Source organism: Phyllobates terribilis, unplaced genomic scaffold (assembly GCF_046119375.1).
Source record: "Phyllobates terribilis strain yellow unplaced genomic scaffold, ASM4611937v1 Scaffold_7__3_contigs__length_470593459, whole genome shotgun sequence".
Taxonomy (NCBI): Eukaryota; Metazoa; Chordata; class Amphibia; order Anura; family Dendrobatidae; genus Phyllobates; species Phyllobates terribilis.
Window position 1 is genome coordinate 361,890,198 of NW_027362767.1, and position 18,733 is coordinate 361,908,930.

The 18,733-nt window shown below is 38.5% G+C and overlaps 1 protein-coding gene across 8 annotated transcripts in view; it reads left to right on the forward strand.

Annotated features, from left to right (window-relative positions):
• Positions 1 to 18,733, forward strand: part of MBNL3 (muscleblind like splicing regulator 3) — a 169,003-nt gene that overhangs the window by 133,710 nt on the left and 16,560 nt on the right. For 6 of the 8 annotated variants that reach the window (XM_073641326.1, XM_073641322.1, XM_073641330.1 and 3 more), the window contains exons 6-8: positions 4,356 to 4,409; positions 10,864 to 11,014; positions 17,996 to 18,090. In XM_073641326.1, the coding sequence (XP_073497427.1) occupies positions 4,356 to 4,409; positions 10,864 to 11,014; positions 17,996 to 18,090 (300 nt within the window). The remainder of the gene's footprint in view (positions 1 to 4,355; positions 4,410 to 10,863; positions 11,015 to 17,995; positions 18,091 to 18,733) is intronic. The other 2 variants (XM_073641327.1, XM_073641329.1) reach the window with 2 other exon arrangements.

An 18,733-nucleotide genomic window follows, 5' to 3' on the forward strand; every position in this document is an offset into this window, starting at 1 on the left:
TGAGACCCCTCTAATTTGGGAGGAATTTTAGATTTCTCATATGCTAAAGGGTGTGCTATCTCCATTATGGTGCTTTATTTAATCTACCAGAGTACTTAACTGCTAGGGAAAAATTGTCTCTTAGGCTCAATGTATTTCCTAGAAATGTTTAGAATACCCTTATTAAGAAGGTTTTATATTATTTCTCCATACATTACTTTGGTTTATAAAATGTAGAGATCATGTGAAGTGACATTTATTCTGTGTTCAACATCATTCACATGGAATGTCGTCTGCACTTTTTTTGTAGCTATTTATCAGCATAAATTGCTTTTCATGCAACATACAGCAGCAGCCCCTAATGTTATCCGTAGCTGGAGTTATACATTATGGTAATATTCAGTCCCCGATCACTGAATTTGAGGAGCCGTAATAAGAAGCGACAATCAATGAGTGTAGCCATCCCGGTTATGGGACGATTGCCGCGGGTGCGGGGGTACTAATAATGTTAGATTTCACTTGTTAGGCGATGCTTCATTTTCCTTGAAGGGAGCTGAATAATTACTATCTCATACATTAATAAGACATGTCTATCAGACCAGAAGATACTGTGACATACTAGTCCCCTGTTTTGGCTCATGGAGTGGGGTTCTTAGCAGAGGACACTGTGTATGGCCTTCATATTCCCTAATGGGGCATATGGCTAGGTTTTGTATTTGACCTCCACCGATCACTAATATGATGGGGCAAAAGATCTCCGATTTTGGGTTTGTAGAGTTCGGCTGAGTCTTTAGTTTCTGAATAAGGGCTCATTAAGACGTCCATTTTTTTTCACATTCGAGAAAAAACTGTCTTCATTGTTTCATCAATTACTTTGTTCAGAATTTTTCCCCGGATGAAAAACAAAGAAAAAAAATTCTCTACCTCGTCCTTGGCCTCTGAGTGCTGTCTAATTTTCTGATTTTTTTTTCTCCACGGACTCACAGACTTGCATTGTTGATTTTGATCTGTCTTTTGGCTCCATATGGGTCGTCTCCATGATTTTTCACGGTCCACAAAAAAATTGGACATGTAAATGCCCCCATAGACTTCACAATACTATGTATGTCTTCTATCGACAAAAAACGGACTTCTGAATGAGCCCTTAGGCCTTATTAAGACATCATTATTATTTTTGTTTTGTATGAGGAAGAAAACTGTTTTTCATCAGTATGCTGGATACAATTTTTTTCCCATTCTTGGTTCGAGTGTCCATTTTTACCATTAGTGTGGCATCCGTTTTTCTCTTATGAAAAAAAGAAATTCCAAACTGCTCCATTAAAAAGTAAAAAATGGACAACACTCAGATGACACATGGATGGAATCCAGTTGATTTTTTTTTCATGGACTTGAATTGAATTGGGCGAGTTTGATCGGTGACGTTTTTTTTTTTCCAGACACTCTGCCCAATAAACAGATATGTGATCAGCCCCATAGACTATAATTCTCAAGTGTTCAATCTGGGAAAAATGGATTTAGATTAAGAACTTTTGTCTCTTTGATTTAGCGAATGGTGGGGGTCTCGCCATAAGGCAGCAATGATCAGAACTTCTGTGATATGTCTCTGACTTTTCAAAAGTTTTGTGTATCTTTTAAGGGTATGTTACCACAAGGCATTTTTGTTCCAGAACTCACGGTAAATATTGCTGCTGATATTTTTGAAAAATTGGGTGTGGTTAAGCCACACAATTTACCCCTTCCATTGTAAAGGGTGAGATTAAAGAAGCACTCCTCCCATCAAAGTTTTTATCCTCTTAATATATTGCAGTCGTCATATTATACAGCACTGTGTACTTACAATTGCTTATTTTGCCTTTCTACCAGATAATTCTTCTCTTTTCTCTGCTCTGTGTAGAAACAGGAAATCTCTTGTCCCTGCAGAATCATTCCTTTCTTCAACTCCTGACCCAGCTGCTCCCTCCTCCCCCTGCCATAGATATTTGCAATGGCTCATACAGAGAAAATTGACCTCCTGTTCCTCCATAGAGCTTAGAAGGGTTCAGCTAGTCAGTTTTTAATCACGTGATGTCATAGACCTAATGGAAAACAGAAGAATTAGCTGGGTAGAAAGGTAAAATGAGCAATTGCAAGCACACAGTTGGTGACTGCAATGTATTAAGAGGATAAAAACTTTGATGGGAGGAGGGGTGCTTCTTTAAATCTGCTGTAACCTCTTCTAGAACAACTGACATGTTGCGGATATTCTTTAAATTGTTGCTGCTGTAATTTGACTGAGGATTTTATAACCAAAAATGTACTTACCTGCTCAGTCACATAGACATACTACTAATCAGTGGGGTACAGATTTGTGATATGATGCCCATAGAAGATTTTACCATACCTCAACTTTTTTTATGGATCTCGTGAGAATCGACAAAAAAAAAATTGTGTGTGACTTGCTCCATTGAATAATCTACTTCTACAGAAATGTTCTTCTGTAGAGCTGTGACTTCTAGTAGATATTACACTATTCACAGAGCATCTGATGACCACACTCGGCTCCTACCGGCCTCTCAGACTCAATATGACACTGTACGTCTTTGTGTGTTTTGCACTGGGGAGATCTTGGATCTTCATGCTCCATATCCTCATCACAAGCATGGACAGTGGTGCTCAGTATAATATAGAGGTCAATATAGTGGCTATGGGAGTTGAACTCCTCATTCTTTGCTGTGCTCTTTTAGATCAGTAATGGGGGACTGAATTTACAGAGAGTTAAAATGTTGTGCTTTTGGAATCCATGTTGGACAACACTACTAAAGGGTATTTCCATCTTTTGAACATCATTTTTTTTTTTCAGGCGATTTATAGAATTAATCTAAATAAAAACTTGAGTAACTTTGTTTAAAAAAAAATACATTATTTATCTTGTTACAGTTTGTATTCTAGTCCAGAGCTGCATTAACAATTCCACAGGCTTCAGGGCTGAACTCTTCCAAAAAGCACACGGCTTCCTGTAGAGTATAGATTTTACACACCAGGCACGGTATTTGATGTAAGAAGCAAAAAAAAAAAAAATTCCACTGCATTATAAAGCCATGTTCCCACAGCAGAGAACGCTGCATATTTTTTCTGTGCTGAAAATCCGCTGCATTTAATATTTCAAGCAAAATTGTTTCATGAAAACTCATGAATTGTAGAACTTTGCGGGTTTTTTTTGCTTTTTTTTCCCATAAACTTCTATGGGGAGCCTGGAAAAAATTGCATATAAAATCACAATTGTGTTTTAAATGCAGAATCACAACATTTCTGCAACATTACTAAATCAATGAATTACATCTGCTTTAGGGCTTGCTCACATGAAACATGAACGCATATATCAGACGAGTGCTATCTGATGATTTATCGGATAGTACTCGGACCAATGTTATTCAGTGGGGTAGTGCTGATGCACAATTTTTCCACTGACAGAATCTTTCACTTTGAAATCAGAAGACACTCACCCATTCAAGTATATGTGTGCGAGGAAAACACTTGGATGACCTCTGAGTCCAGTCTGATTTTCTCAGACTCACAATGAAGAAGATGGAGAAATTTTGTTCTCCATCTTCTCCTCGGTGTGCTCGGATTCTCTCATACAAGAGAATCGTATCACACTATGCTGACACTCGGATCACAGTGTCATTTGCATACTCAGCCCGATTCTCTTGGATGAGAGAATCTATGGCCGTCTGATCGTAGCCTTAAATCTACAACATGCATCAAAAAAAAGAAACTCGTTAAGAAAGAAACAAAAATTCAATAATTGTTACCGATTGCTATTGTGTATTTAGGTGCGGACACCTGCAAGAAAAAAACAGCATTCTTACAAGTGGGAACCAGGCCTAAGAGCTCAGCTAAGGGATGTATGTGATAACAAGCTTGTTCAATAGCATCCAGCAGAACTATGAATACAGCTCTGAACTATAATAAAAGCTGTAACTCTAAATCAGATCAAAATAAGTTGACGGTGTAGTTACAAAGCTGCTCAAATTTTTTGTAGATTATATTCATAGACAAACTGGAAAGGTTTTTTATTTTTCTTAAAATGGACATATTCTTCAGCGTAGTTTTGTCCTTTTTGAAATCTATACTATGGCATATACTTTATATCTTGGGTTGCTGCTTTTCATAAAACTATAATAAAGCCTGTTGTATTTTATTCTAATGCATTAACAATAGTCGTCATCACGTGCATGTGTAGTTATGATACAATATATAATGCATTCTTTTTTTTTTTTCTTTTCACCTGTCCACCATGTCGCTCTTCTTATGACGCACCTCTGCTTGCTGTTTATGTTGTTGTGCTTGACCCCTTTTGGCCATTGCCATCATGTGCTCCCTGCCTGCTAATTAAGACTCAGCCAGCTGTTACATCACTGAAGCGACCCCTCAAGGCCACCCTTGACCTGGTACTTGGACCTATGACCTTCTTGCTTTGCATGTGACCATCTTTAAGTGCATGGAAATCCCTTAACTTACATGTTTGCCTTATCTACATGATTATATACATTTGATAATGTCTCCTGGTTTGCAGCTTGTTTGTTTTCATTTCATAGTCCATAATGGTATATGATTGTAATGTCCCATCATTATTTTATCCGCACACACATATATATATTTATCTCTCTCTGACTTATCTTGTAATTTTCACATATCCGTTAACTATTTACCTATCTATTTATAGTGAATATAAAAAGTCTACACACCCTTATTTAATACTAGGTTTTTGTCATGTGAAAAAAAAAATCCAACCAAGAAGAATACTTTCAAAACTTTTTGCACCTTTTAACGTTACTTGTAATTTTTTAAACTCAATTGAAAAACAAACTGAAATTTTTCCAGCTGGAAAAAGAGAAATAAAGAACTAAAATAACATGGTTGTCTAAATATGTACACCCTTGCACTAATACTTTGTTGAAGCACCCTTTGAATTTATGACAGCATTCAAGCCTTTTGGGTCTACCACCAATCTTTGCCCATTCTTCCTTGCTTTAGTGAAGCCATCTTTTTGTTGACTTGAAGGTATGCTTAGGTTTGTTGTTGTGCTAAAAGATTAAATTCCTCCTCATCTTCAGATTTTTATCAGCCCCAAAGCATAATGCTGCCTTAATCATGCTTCACTTTTGGTATGGTGTTATTTTGATGATGTGCAGTATTGGCTTTGCGCCAAACATACCTTCTGGAATTATGGGCAAAAAGTTCAGCCTTGGTCTCATCAGACCATAACACATTTTTCCCATGCTTATGTCAGACTTGATGTAGGTTTTGGCAAAACATAGCCAGGCTTCGATATTTTTCTTTGTAAGAAAAGGCTTCCATCTTGCCACCCTACCCCACAGGCCAGATATATGAAGAATATGATTGATTGTCACATGCAGTACACAACCAGTACTTGACAGGTATACCTATAGTTCATTTAATGTTATTGTATGCCTCTTGGTAACCTACTGGAACAATTTTCTTCTCTTTTCATCAATTTTTGAGGGACATCCTGTTTTTGGATAATGTCACTGTTATGCCAAATTTAAGCCACTTCTTGATCACTGTTTTCACAATGTTCCATGGTATATCTAATGCCTTGGAAAAAAAATTGTACCCTTCCCCTGACTGATAACTTTCAAGAATGAGATCCTTTTGCTGTGTTGTCAGCTGTTTACAGACCATGGCTTATGCTGTAAGATGCAACTAAGAAAGTGTCAGGAAAATCCTACTAGAACAGCGAACCTTAATATGGAGTTAATCTGAATCACTGTAATTGATGGCACCTGTGTACTGACTACTATTTACCATGAGTATAAATGTGGCTAATTCTGAACTAATGCACATCTCTAATTATAAGAGGGTGTTACCACTTATGCAACCAAAATATTTTAGTTTTGCTATTTTTATTTTCCTCCTCAACATGACTTCAGTTTGTTTCTCAATGGACTTGTATAGATCATGACATTAGAGGTATAAAAATTTCTGAAATGATTCTTTTTGGTATTTTTTTTTTATGCGAGAAAATCTGGCATTTTAGGGGTGTGTAGATTTTTTTATCCACTATAACTATGTACTTATATAGAATATAAATATATATATATATATATAATCTTGACCTTTCTATACTTATATAGCTTACTATCTGATGACTATCGATTTAGCTAAGTATCTGACATCTAATACCTACCGATTTCATATTCTAGCTATCTACTGTATCTCCTATCTTTCTTTACATCTTGTTTTAAATAATAACCAAAGAATTAGAAATGTAATGTATCTGTTTCTCTTATATCTATCTACTGTATCTCATATCCATCTACAGTATCTGTCTCATCTGTCTACCTTAGCTAAATCTTCTGTAGCTAGCTCTGTATCTGCCATACATTTGACTGCAAACCAGGCGTTTCACCATTCACAAGCAGTGCCCAGAGGTTTACATTGCCCATTCCTTTCTTCATTTCATATTGTCTCTTTGTGTATTAGACTCACTTACTTTCTATCTATTGGTCCTGCACCAAGTGATGGGCTTCATTTTGCTGCTTGGTTGTGTGTCTTTTTGCACCAATCATTTTTTTTTTACTAGAGATTATCTTTGCCCATGATCTAATGATCTGATATCTGCGTAAACATAATGCTGCTAAAATGTGCTGCCCAACCCCACCAGCTCATTGATCTGTGTTTTATATTAATAACACCCCCCCACCCCACCTTTGTAAAATGCAGCGATGTCAAACTTAGTGCATGACCAATAGAGTTGTTAATCTAATAAACATATGTTTGTGGGCCACAGGATATCTACGTAATAAAAGGCTTTTCACAGGGCAAGGTTTGATTATTTTCCATGAAACTACCATGTTATACAGCTACACATAGCATCTATTGCAAAAATTACAAATTGATTTGATTTTGAAAACGACACAATGCTTGATTTCTCCTGCGGAGGCGCTGCAGGGAGATTAAAGCTTTTTGCTTGGTTTCCTAACAGATTACAGTTAATCTAAACTGTGATTATGTTACCATTGAGCCGCCCTCCTAGATAAAGGGAATGCAGCCCTCTAATTTTAACTCTCCTTGGATATTTTGATTTTTTTCCAAACATGGATAATGTCCTCGAAATATATAAATAAAATAAATACAATTTTTTTTTAAGGAGTAGGAATTGTTATCACCACTAGGGATAGGCGGACCTGTGTAAGTTTGGGTTCTGGTACCAGAGACAAACTTCATTCCAAAGTTCTATTCGGGTACCAGAATTGTCCCCAAACTTGAACCAGAACCTGAACTCCATTGAAAACAATGGGGATCCGAACTTTTGAGCTTTAAAATTCTCTCTCTCTCTTCTTCACTTGGTACTCCGAACATTGTAGCGGGCTTTTGGGAGAAGTCTGTGTTCAGCGATTAGCACAGGACACTGACTGTCCGGTATGAACCCCGACTCTCCGGTACGAACCCAACCTTTTGAGTTCGGGTTCGGTCATCTCTAATCGCCAATCCACCTAGACACTAAGGAAGTAGGAAAATCAGAGGAACATCAGAAAAGGACTTTATAAAGGGTTATTCCCAAATTGGTAAGCTAACTTACTTTCAGTTGGGGATCCAACCACTTGGACCCTTAGTGATCCCAAGAAGGGGCTCTGTAATATAGGGACGGAGCTCTACTCAGTACACTGTGTTCCAAATTATTATGCAAATAATATTTTCTCAGATTTTCCCAAATTACCTATATGAATTGCAGTCATTGTAATTTTCCAGTCAAATAACTATTAGAGTACAACTGAAAGGTTTTTGTACAAACTGCCTATGATAACAGTATATTTAAAAAAAAATAAAAAACTCAAACTGCACTCAAAATGCATGTTCCAAATTATTATGCACAGCAGAGTTTTCAACCTTTTCATTTTAATAAAGAACAAAAAAATGGTCATTTTTGAAATTATAAGCATTAGCAGGTTATTACAAACTGAAATCAAACAGTTTTCAAATCAAAACTTTATTCTAGGTGATGTTACATTTGCACATAGGACCCCTTGTTCCAAAGGAGCTTTTGAACTCTCTCATCCATCGACTTTGTCAGGTTTTGGATGGTTTCTGCTTTAATTGTTTTGCATGAGGACAGAATACCCTCCCAGAGCTGTTGCTTAGATGTGAACTGCCTCCCGCCATCATAGACACTCCTTTTGATGATGCTCCAGAGGTTCTCAATGGGCTTGAGGTCAGGGGAGCATGGGGGTCACACAATAAGTTTGTCCCCTTTTATGCCCATAACAGCCAGAGATGCAGATGTGTTATGTGCAGCATGAGACGGTGCATTATCATGCAAGAAAATGATCTTGCTGCGGAATGCACGGTTCTTCTTCTTGGACCATGGAAGGAAGTGCTGTTTGAGAAACTCAACATACATTAAGGAGTTCATCTTTACCCCTTCAGGGATCCTAAAAGGGCCGACAATCTCTCTCCCCATGATTCCAGCCCAAAACATTACTCCACCTCATGCTTGTTAGTGCCGTAGCCGTGTTTGCATGGGGTGTCCATCAACCAGCCATCCTCCACTCCATCCATCTGGACCATCGAGATCATTTCATGCATGATAATGTCCCGTCTCATGCTGCACATAACACATCTGCATCTCTGGCTGCTATGGGCATAAAAGGGGACAAACTTATGGTGTGACCCCCATGCTCCCCTGACCTCAACCCCATTGAGAACCTCTGGAGCATCATCAAAAGGAGTGTCTATGAAGGCGGGAGGCAGTTCACATCTAAGCATCAGCTCTGGGAGGGTATTCTGTCCTCATGCAAAACAATTAAAGCAGAAACCATCCAAAACCTGACAAATTCAATGGACGAGAGAGTTCAGAAGCTCCTTTGGAACAAGGGGTCATATGTGCAAATGTAACATCACCTAGAATAAAGTTTTGAGTTGAAAACTGTTTGATTTCAGTTTGTAATAACCTGCTAATGCTTATAATTTCAAAAATGACCATTTTTTTGTTCTTTATTAAAATGAAAAGGTTGAAAACTCTGCTGTGCATAATAATTCGGAACATGCATTTTGAGTGCAGTTTGAGTTTTTTATTTTTTAAAAAATATACTGTTATCATAGGCAGTTTGTACAAAAACCTTTCAATTGTACTCTAATAGTTATTTGACTGGAAAATTACAATGACTGCAATTCATATAGGTAATTTGGGAAAATCTGAGAAAATATTATTTGCATAATAATTTGGAACACAGTGTATATATATGACGCGGAGGAGGGCATGCTCGATTTCTGCACCATTCAGAGAAAGTGCCGCTCAGTGCACTGCTATTTCCGTCAGTCCATAACACAATGAATGGAGCAGAGATTGAGCATGCACACGTACTCTCCATTCAAGACCCTTTACTTTGAATCGCTGGGGGTCCCAGTGGTCGGACCACCAGTAATAAGAAAGTTATCCCCTATCCTATCTATTTTAGTTCCTTATTTGGGTTCTTAAAATCAAGTAATAGGCAAATGGGTTTTATGGTTTTATGAATTACTGAAAAATGAACAAAGGGGTGATCTCAAACCTTAGGGACCACGTACACCCAAAAAGTCCTTACATAGTGAACCCAGTGGGTGGCTCAGGAAATTATAATATACTAAAAAGGATCATTTGTTTTACATAAAGACAGGCTGAAAAAATGTAGTGTAATCTAAAAGCACAGAAATAAACTTCATTTTTTAAATAAAACTTCTATTCAATATTTCCCATTCGCTTCCAGCTTTCCTCAAGGTCAGACTAATGTTTAGTGAAAACACTGTATTCCGCCTACGCCCATTATTCGTGTTTCCATTAAACTTGTTTACATAGGAAAGAACAGAAGAGCCAGGGAATAGATTGGCAAAAGCCAGGTGACGCGAGATGCCCATACAACCTCAAATCTGAAGGGCAAGTACTGAATGGCCTCATCACCTACACGGCCGCCATTTACCCCGGCTTACAGTGTCTTATCGTAAAGATTGAAATGCAAAATTAGCATTTTAGAGAGAATTTAAAATGTTATCTCAGTGAATGCAGAACATCTTTCCATGGGGAATAATTTCTTCTATTCCCAAATATGTAGGTATGGCATAGACTTCCTGACGATTAACCCCTTATAGACTCCCCTCTTTGCAGCAGCCATACTCTTTTTTTTTTTTCCATTGACGTAGCTGTACAAGTCTTTGTTTTAGGGCTCGAGCACACAACTAATTTTCTCGGACGAGTGCTATCCATGGTTTTCACCTATGATATTGTACGGGGCTTTGCACATGTCCAATTTTTTCCTTAGACTGAGCGGAAAAAATTGTAGGCATGTCCGAATTTTGAGTCAGGTGTTGGATTGAAATCGGCAATACAAGTCTATGAGTTTGTGAAAAATATCGGACCGGTCTGATTTTCATGGACTGTCAGAATGGAGAATCTTTTTTTTTTTCCTCCACGTCCGAGAAAAACTGATACCACTCTGATCAGACTCTGGTCAGAATAACCTGTCTGTTTTATTATTAGTAAGCAATGTTGCACCCGAGCCTGCAATCTATAGGGTTTTTTGGGGGAGGGTGTATAAAAGGGACAATCCGATATCCTGTTGTCCACAAATGCATGTCACACAAGATAACCCCTTCTGATCTGTAGTCAGCTTTGTAAAATCCCCTATATGTTTCCTGACTAAGGTCCCTGGTTTTCCTTCCAACATTTTGTGATTTTTGTTTTAATTCTTTGGTGATGCCCTTTAAATAATTATATTTTCTGTCTTTGAGAATTGATACATTTGCAGGTGATTATGTATACTGGATTGTATTTCAAGCATGCAGAATATGTCTTATTTATTCTGGTCTTTGGATTTCTTTTGCAAATAAATCCTTCCTAATTTATAGGCACTGCAGCCTGGAGCACTTCAACCTTTACCAAAGAGGCCAGCACTTGAAAAAAGCAATGGGGCTACCACGCTGTTTAACCCCAGTGTTTTCCACTACCAACAGGCTCTAGCAAATATGCAGTTACAGCAGCCTGCATTCATCCCGACAGGTAAGATTCATTTCCAGAACTACAGCTATGTGCAAGTCTTGGTTGACCTGTGGATATGCAAGTAGTTGTACATCTTTCAGGGCAAAACACGGTCACTTTGGGGTGGTTGTTGGTATTCCAAGAGAATTACCACTAATTTCAATATGTTTCACCCCAAAATGGCTTTTATTCATTAACCATATTCTGGCCTATCATAATATGACTAAATCTTCTCCAGTTTGGCCAACCAATTGTTTGACTTGTCTACGTTAGTGTATAGGTAAGAGTATTTTAAATGCTGTCGTAAGTAGGAGACTATTTTTTGATACCAAGAATCTGGATTTTTTTCATTGGAAAAACATTAGTGTTTCTAACTTTTAATAAAGGGATACATAATAAAGGGACTTTCTAAGATTTTTAATAGATGGCTTTAGCTTAGGGCACAATCAGACAACTGTACAAATAGGACTGAGTTCGGAACACATTGCATGGACTGGCTGGCAGCTTTCCCTACCAAAGTGTGACATCTGCATAGAAGTACATGCTGTCTCTCTTGGTTTGGGAGAGTCGCCGGCCAGTCCGAGCATTGCGTTCCGATCTCCGTCCGATTTATATGGCCATCTGCCTGAGCTCTTAGGATGGACCAATAAAATATAGCGTGTGTGTGTCAGACCTCCATGATCGCAGCCATAGTCATGCACGCCATTTAACCTAATCAGTAATGAAGGGTCCAACAATCGCTGTGACCCCTTTATCCAGCTGATCAGTGGGAATCTAGATGGTAAAAACCCACCAATCATATATTGAAGGTATATGCTAAGGATAGGTTTTTATTTAAAATCCTGAGAAAACCCAGTTTAGGGATCACACAGAGATTACCTCAACAGCATAAAATTGTAGCAAGCTCTCAGCTGTGAACAATATGACTGTACGAACTGGATCCATTCAAATTGAATGGAGAAATGAGCACATCCATGGCCATTTCTCTATTCAATCAGTCAGGTCCCGCCCCGCACTTGGCAGAACAAGGTTCTGCTGACCCCTTGCAGATATGCAATAAATATCTATGGTGGGAATACCCCTTTAAGAATCTGCGTCATTAATGAGGAGAAGTGTAAAGGGCATGGTCACACACTGTCCTATTGACCTGAATGAGTCTTGCATAAATCCATGCATGTGCTACATACACAACCCCATTCAGATGTATCAGAGGGAATATTACTTACAGGAATTTCTGTATCAAATCTAAATTCACCAATGTGATAATTAATGGGGTTTAAAGGGAATCTGTCAGCAGGGTTTTGCTAGTTAATCTGAGAGCAGCAAAATGTAGGACAAGTGAGCATGATTCCAGGGATGTGTCACTTACTAAGCTGTGTAGTTTCAATACAATCAGTGTTTTATTAGCAAGAGATTATCACTAGAGGACTAGGTGTCACGTGCAAAGCAGTCCAGCTAATCTGTGTAAACCCGCCCCCACCACTGATTGGCAGCTTGCTACCTATTCAAGTGTACACAGTGAGCGGCCAATCAGTGGTGTGGGCGGGGTTATGCACAGCTCATCATTCAGATCTATAACAGAGAAAACAGGGATTATATTAAAACTGCACCAAGCAGCCCAGTAAGTTATACATTGCTGGAATCAAGCTCTCTGTCCCTACATCATGCTGCTCTCAGATTACACAGAAAAAACATGCTGATGGATTCCATCCAATATCTCCTTATCCACACATAGGTATATGTTTTATTCCCGACTGAATATATCCGAAGTCATGTCAATATTTAGTGGGATAAATCTAATTATATGTAGCTTTTATGTATATAAAAAACAGAAGATGACATCAAGCTAGTGTTGATCACCTGCTGATTTTCATTATGTGTTTAATTGGTAGTGTATCCATTTGTATTACATACATACTATATACCTCAGGCTTTGTTAAAATGATAGTTTTATCAGAAAATATCCTATTGTTAAAATCAGATTTTTTATGTTAAATATTTTTTTAGAATTTTGGTTACATTTTTTTTTCACCGCCATCTGTATTAAACAAAAATATTGAAATTTTCATACTGATTACTGGGGCTGTTCTAGGCTCTTTATCCTGTTCTTTTAGGAAATGCACATGTACATTAGCCTCACTCAGACTCTTACTTTTGTATTTAAGCATCTAATGAGCGTGTGCAAAGTTGATTTTGAAGGGAGGAGGATCATGCGGATACGTGACCTCACTTATTGTGAATCCTGTGTTATCAGCTGCGTATGCAAGATTAAAATATCCTTAGTGGTCAGTGTGAAAATTGTAAGATTTTTATTTTGTTATGAAAATCAGAATATAAAAAACAATTTAAAAAATATATGTAACACAAAAACCTGAGGTCACTGTCTGATGACACTTTTTCTTTAAGTAATCTTCCTTAGGGTTCTTGCTGTAAATTATCATACATGTTCGAACTAGAGGGGACGCACTTCTAGCACATGTAGCACATCTAGATACAATGCATTCTCTCATCCAAACGAGCAAAATGGAACTATTCGGGCAAAGAAATGTGAAGATTAATAGTCGATAACTACTTATATAATGTTTAGCTATAACGTCTTAGAAATGTCTAATTCCATGATACCCGAGGATGGTTGAATTGAATAAAAGTTGCATTTAGTTCCTTCAATGGGATTGTCCAGACTTAAGAAAGGATCTGCCATATACCTGAAACTGCACCATGCTTGTCTATGTACTTTGCCTGCTACTACTGCTTAGGCTCTGTTCACATGTCCGCTTTTATTTCCATTTTTAGATGTTTGAGAATCATAAAATGTGCCAGTCTAATGAATGGATCCTGAAGTGTCCTCCATTTGCATTCTTTCCATTTATCCGTCTGCGCAACTTTTTTTTTTCCCCACCCAAAAAAATGTTGTTATGGGAAATGATCATTCGTTGTCAACTGTTTAACAGATACAAAAAGGAAAACCAAAGTTAATCAGCTAAATTAAGCACTCCTCCTCCTCCTCCCATCAAAGTTTTTATCCTCTTAATATATTGCAGTCATCATATTATACAGCACTGTGCACTTACAATTGCTCATTTTACCTTTCTACCCAGTTAATTCTTCTCTTTTCCATTAGATCTATGACATCACGTGATTAAAAGACGACTAGCTGAATCTTTCTAATCTCTTGGTAGAAACAGGAGGTCAATTTTCCCTGCATTTATAATTCCCCTCTTCAACTCCTGACCCAGCTGCTCTTCTCCTCCCCCTGCCAGAGACTTTTCCTTGTATGAGTCATCACTATAAAAGAGACCTCCTGTTTCTACATAGAGCTTAGAAGGATTCAGCTAGTCAGTTTTATCAAGTGATGTCATAGACCTAATGGAAAGGAGAAGAATTAACTGTGTAGAAAGGCAAAATGAGCAATTGTAAGTACACAGTTCTGTATAATATGATGACTGCAATATATTAAGAGGATAAAAATGTTGATGGGAGTGCTTATTTTAGCTGATTACTTTTTTTACATATCTGTTTTTTTTTTTCTTTTTTAAATAGTTAATTCATTACAAACGGATGAAAACTGGACAATAAGGAAAGCCTTAGCACATTCAAAAATGAGGTGCAATACCAGATGCGCTCCATAGATTGGCATGATGCTGTTTTTGAGAAAAAAAAGTAAAGCTTTTTTATTAATCCTGATAACCCCTCTAACTCCTGTAGTTTTTTTTGCGTAGTATTACAATAGTTATCATTTCCCAACAAAAGACTCTAGAGACCATGGTATCTTCCACTATCCCAAGTTGAATGCATTCAGCTGTGAAGTGTAAAAAGTGATATGATGATCTGCAGATAATGTAGAGAACTGCAATGCATTAATGTGGCAAACCTCCATACACACTTTGTTCCTAGAAGTATCCACCTGAGAAAAGCTTAGCTGCATTAAAGAAGGGATTCTTTGCAGTTACGCTCAGAATCACCTTACATTCCCTAATCCTTTTTTTTCTTTTATACAAGATGGAATAAATGCTCTATATAAAAATTATTAAAGTATAACGCTGGTTCTTCACTATATTAATTATTTGTATTTTCCTAAAGTCCGGCAACTCAGAGGATCCATTAGTTCTGGTCCTTCTAATAAAAGTTTTGAAGTTTCTCTGTACACTGTAGGCCATTTTAAATGGGATATCCAGGATTGGAAAAATCATGGCTGATTTCTTTCAGAAACTTTGCCAACCCTGATTATGGATGAGCTGTTTTTGAGTGAAAGCTGACACATTTTTCAAATCCTAGACAACCCTTTTATTAACACAGGAAATAATAAAATGGCTGTTGTAGGGATATATGTCAGTTCAGGCTCACCCCAACAGATTACAATCCTTTCTCCCTGTGCAAACTGTATACACAGAAGAGGTGCCGTCCTATTAGCCTCGGTATTCCCTTCATCCTGAGTTCCAGCACCAAACAGAAGTGTTCAACTCCGTGCACAGTTCACACTGAACAGGCTGCGGCTTCCACACGTTACTCTGCAGCTCCAACACACAGACTGCTCAGCTTTCCTAGCTGACCCGTGCAGTCTCCATTCAGAGAGAAACCCTGGCTTGTCTCTCTCCCAGCTACAGCTCACATTTTGGCTGCTCACTCACCAGCTTCAACATACTCCATCCACTCTGTTCAACATCCAGCAAACTGACCCAAGGTGAAACCATTCTCTGGTTCTTATTCAAAGCTAGCCAGGGGCTTCTAATTAAGACCTGCAGTGCTATGATTTAACCCAATCCTATCTGGCTTTGCTACACTGTACTACCTCTGTTTGATCTCAATCAGCACCCAGCAGCTAATGAGTCCCAACTCTGCCTAACACCTAAATGCAGGTACTGCTTTAGCCAATAGTTGCAGATCATGAAGTGATGTCAGAGAAGAGGGCAGTATTTTAGCAGCTTCTGCTGTATAGTTCTGTTGTCATGTGACAGCAGCATGATGTAAGGGCAGAGATCTTGATACCAGTGATGTGTGACTTACTGGGCGTCTTGCAGTAATTTTTATTTGCTGCAGAACTCCCTGTGCTCTGAATGCTGAGCTCTGTATATCCCCTCCTAAACCACTGATTGGCTGCTTTCTGTGTACACTGTGCATAGGCAGAAAGTTGCCAATCAGTGGTGGGGGTGGGGTTATACAGGGCTCATGAATATGGAAGACTACACAACAGCAGATTTACTAGCTTTCTAGTGATAATCTCCTTCTGATAAAATTGTGTTTTTATCAAAACTACAGCAAGCAGCCCAGTAAGTGGCTATCACAGGAATCTTGGTCTATGTCTCTACATCATACCACTCTCAGGTGTCAAAAACTTGATGACTGATTCCCTTTATGGAGCTATAGTCTACTGAGCTCCTGAAAATGTACATTTTGAGGACCAGAGTGAAAGAAATAAAAGCTCTAATATCACAGTTGACCCTAGAAGATACATTTTTATTAATTAAAAAAAAATCACCGTCCAGTTGGAAGCTGAAACCTCAATTTTGGCCTTTCCTCCTTCTAACGGCAATGGACAGCATTAGGATGCAACTAGGGTGCAATCAGTGTGCTCTCCGAGGTGTGTGTTGTGTTTTCTTTGTTTTTTTCATGGATCCATAAAGTGTGATTTTTGATCAGTGACTCCGATCATGATTGTATGTCTCCCTTTTTTTATCAATTTTTTTGTCTGCAAAAACATGATACGTGAACAGTCCCAATGTCTACAATGGGTATGCGTTAAGTCTGTGAAAAATACGGATAAAACTTGTATGTGAAACACCAATGTCTGAATGAGACCCAACCCAGTGGTTTCCATATTGGCCAGCTAAGGGGAAGCAACAAGCTTGTTAAACATCGGTCAGTATATGGTTATTCACAGGGTAAAGCTGCAGATTCACCTCTAGGTGTCCCAGACCAGATGTAAGTGCCAGTGTGAGGAAATTTATATTTGGTAGTGGTGGCTTCAGTACAGCCATTTTTCTGCTTTTCACCTTCATTGCACAGACCAGTTTGCAGGTTATTCTGGGAATTGTAGTCTGGCAATAACTTTTTTAATAAGCAATTGGCAATATTTTTCTTTAATAATAACTGCAATGCCCATGATTTCCAGTCCTGACACTAAGGACTCTACATCTCAGGTTGCAGATACTACTCATCCATGTTATTACAATGCTGTGTGATCAGGATAGTCATGTGTATCTTGCCTTAGAGGTCGTGTCACCAGGTCAAAAGGGGTCAGTTTTTGCTTTTAGTGTATTCCCGCTGCTCCCCTGAGTATTCCTTTTTTTACGACTCCCAGAGACCTTTTTTTCTAGTGCAAATTTTTAAGGTCTTTACCAAGTGGTCGTTGCTTACAGGGTAATAATGCGGCGTAGTCTAAAGACACTCCCCCACGGATCTTGTGGGCCACGCCCCTGAGGATCTTGTGAGCCACGCCCCTGAGGATCTTGGGGCCCGCCCCTGAGGATCTTGTGAGCCACGCCCCTGAGGATCTTGTGAGCCATGCCCCCGGGGATCTTGTGAGCCACGCCCTTTGTGTTTTTTTGTTTTTTTTAAAGTAACACTAAATAACAAGGCCCGTATCTCTGGAACCGTATGGCGGATTTAAGAAAAAAAAAAAAGAGGGAATACTCGGGGGAGCAGCGGGAAGACGATTAAAGCAAAAACTGGCCTCTTCTGACCTGGTGACAGGTCCCCTTTCAGTTAGCATTGACACATATCATATATGTGCTTATACTTGTATTGTGTTTTGAAATGTGTTTAGTTTCCTTAATTATAATTGGCTTTTCCCTTTTTTCTCTTTTTTTTTTTTCTTTTATAACGCTGTCTTGCTTTGCACTGTGATTGCATGCCGCTCCCGGTGTAACCTTCATGGTGATGTCACATGGCTTGCTGCTGTGATACCCTACCACACTCCTCCAAAATCCACCATGTGCTGCTATGGTTACCATTAACCCTCCACCCTCCTCCTGTATGTCGCTTCCATGGTTCCCTCCTGAAAAGTATCCATGATGCACAGTGCTACGCCCACCACTGTGTCTGCAGCAACAACACCTGCCACCAGCGTGCCCTTCGCTGCAACAGCTACAGCCAATCAGGTTTGGCCCTTTAAATAGCTTTATTTCACATGTAGAAGCCTGGCATAATGTGCAAATAGCGTGATATATGCACCTTGCGGATAGGCAGCTGCAGAAATGCATGATTTTCGTCATTTTGTAGATATTTACTGATCTATGGTTGATGGATTTCTATATATCTGTACTTGAAAATACCACTTTCTAATGGTTAATGCTTCTGGAGCTTGTCCTGAGGTGTATATATATATCTGATGACTATGACAGTTCTTCCTGCCGAGTACAATAGCTAAAGTAAGAGAAGCAGCTCTCATATACTATAACATTAGTCTTCCATCACAGGCTCAGGATCTGATCTGTTATTTGCCGAGTCCTCCTTATGACGAACTAATCAAACCCTCTATAAATCTTGTAAGATAGTCATCATTTAAGTTCATTAATATCACTAATTAGTTCAAAAGTTCCATGGTTTTAGCAAAAAAAACCCAACAAAACAATAACTAACATAGGATAACGTGCCCTGCTGCTGCAGAACATCTTGATGTAATTCATGTGAGGCTTGCATGTTTTTCGGTAGGCGTCTATTTGCTGAGATATGTAATCCTATAAGAACTCGAATGTTTGCAAGTAAGCTATAGTTTGGAATTGAGAATCACACCCAAAAATG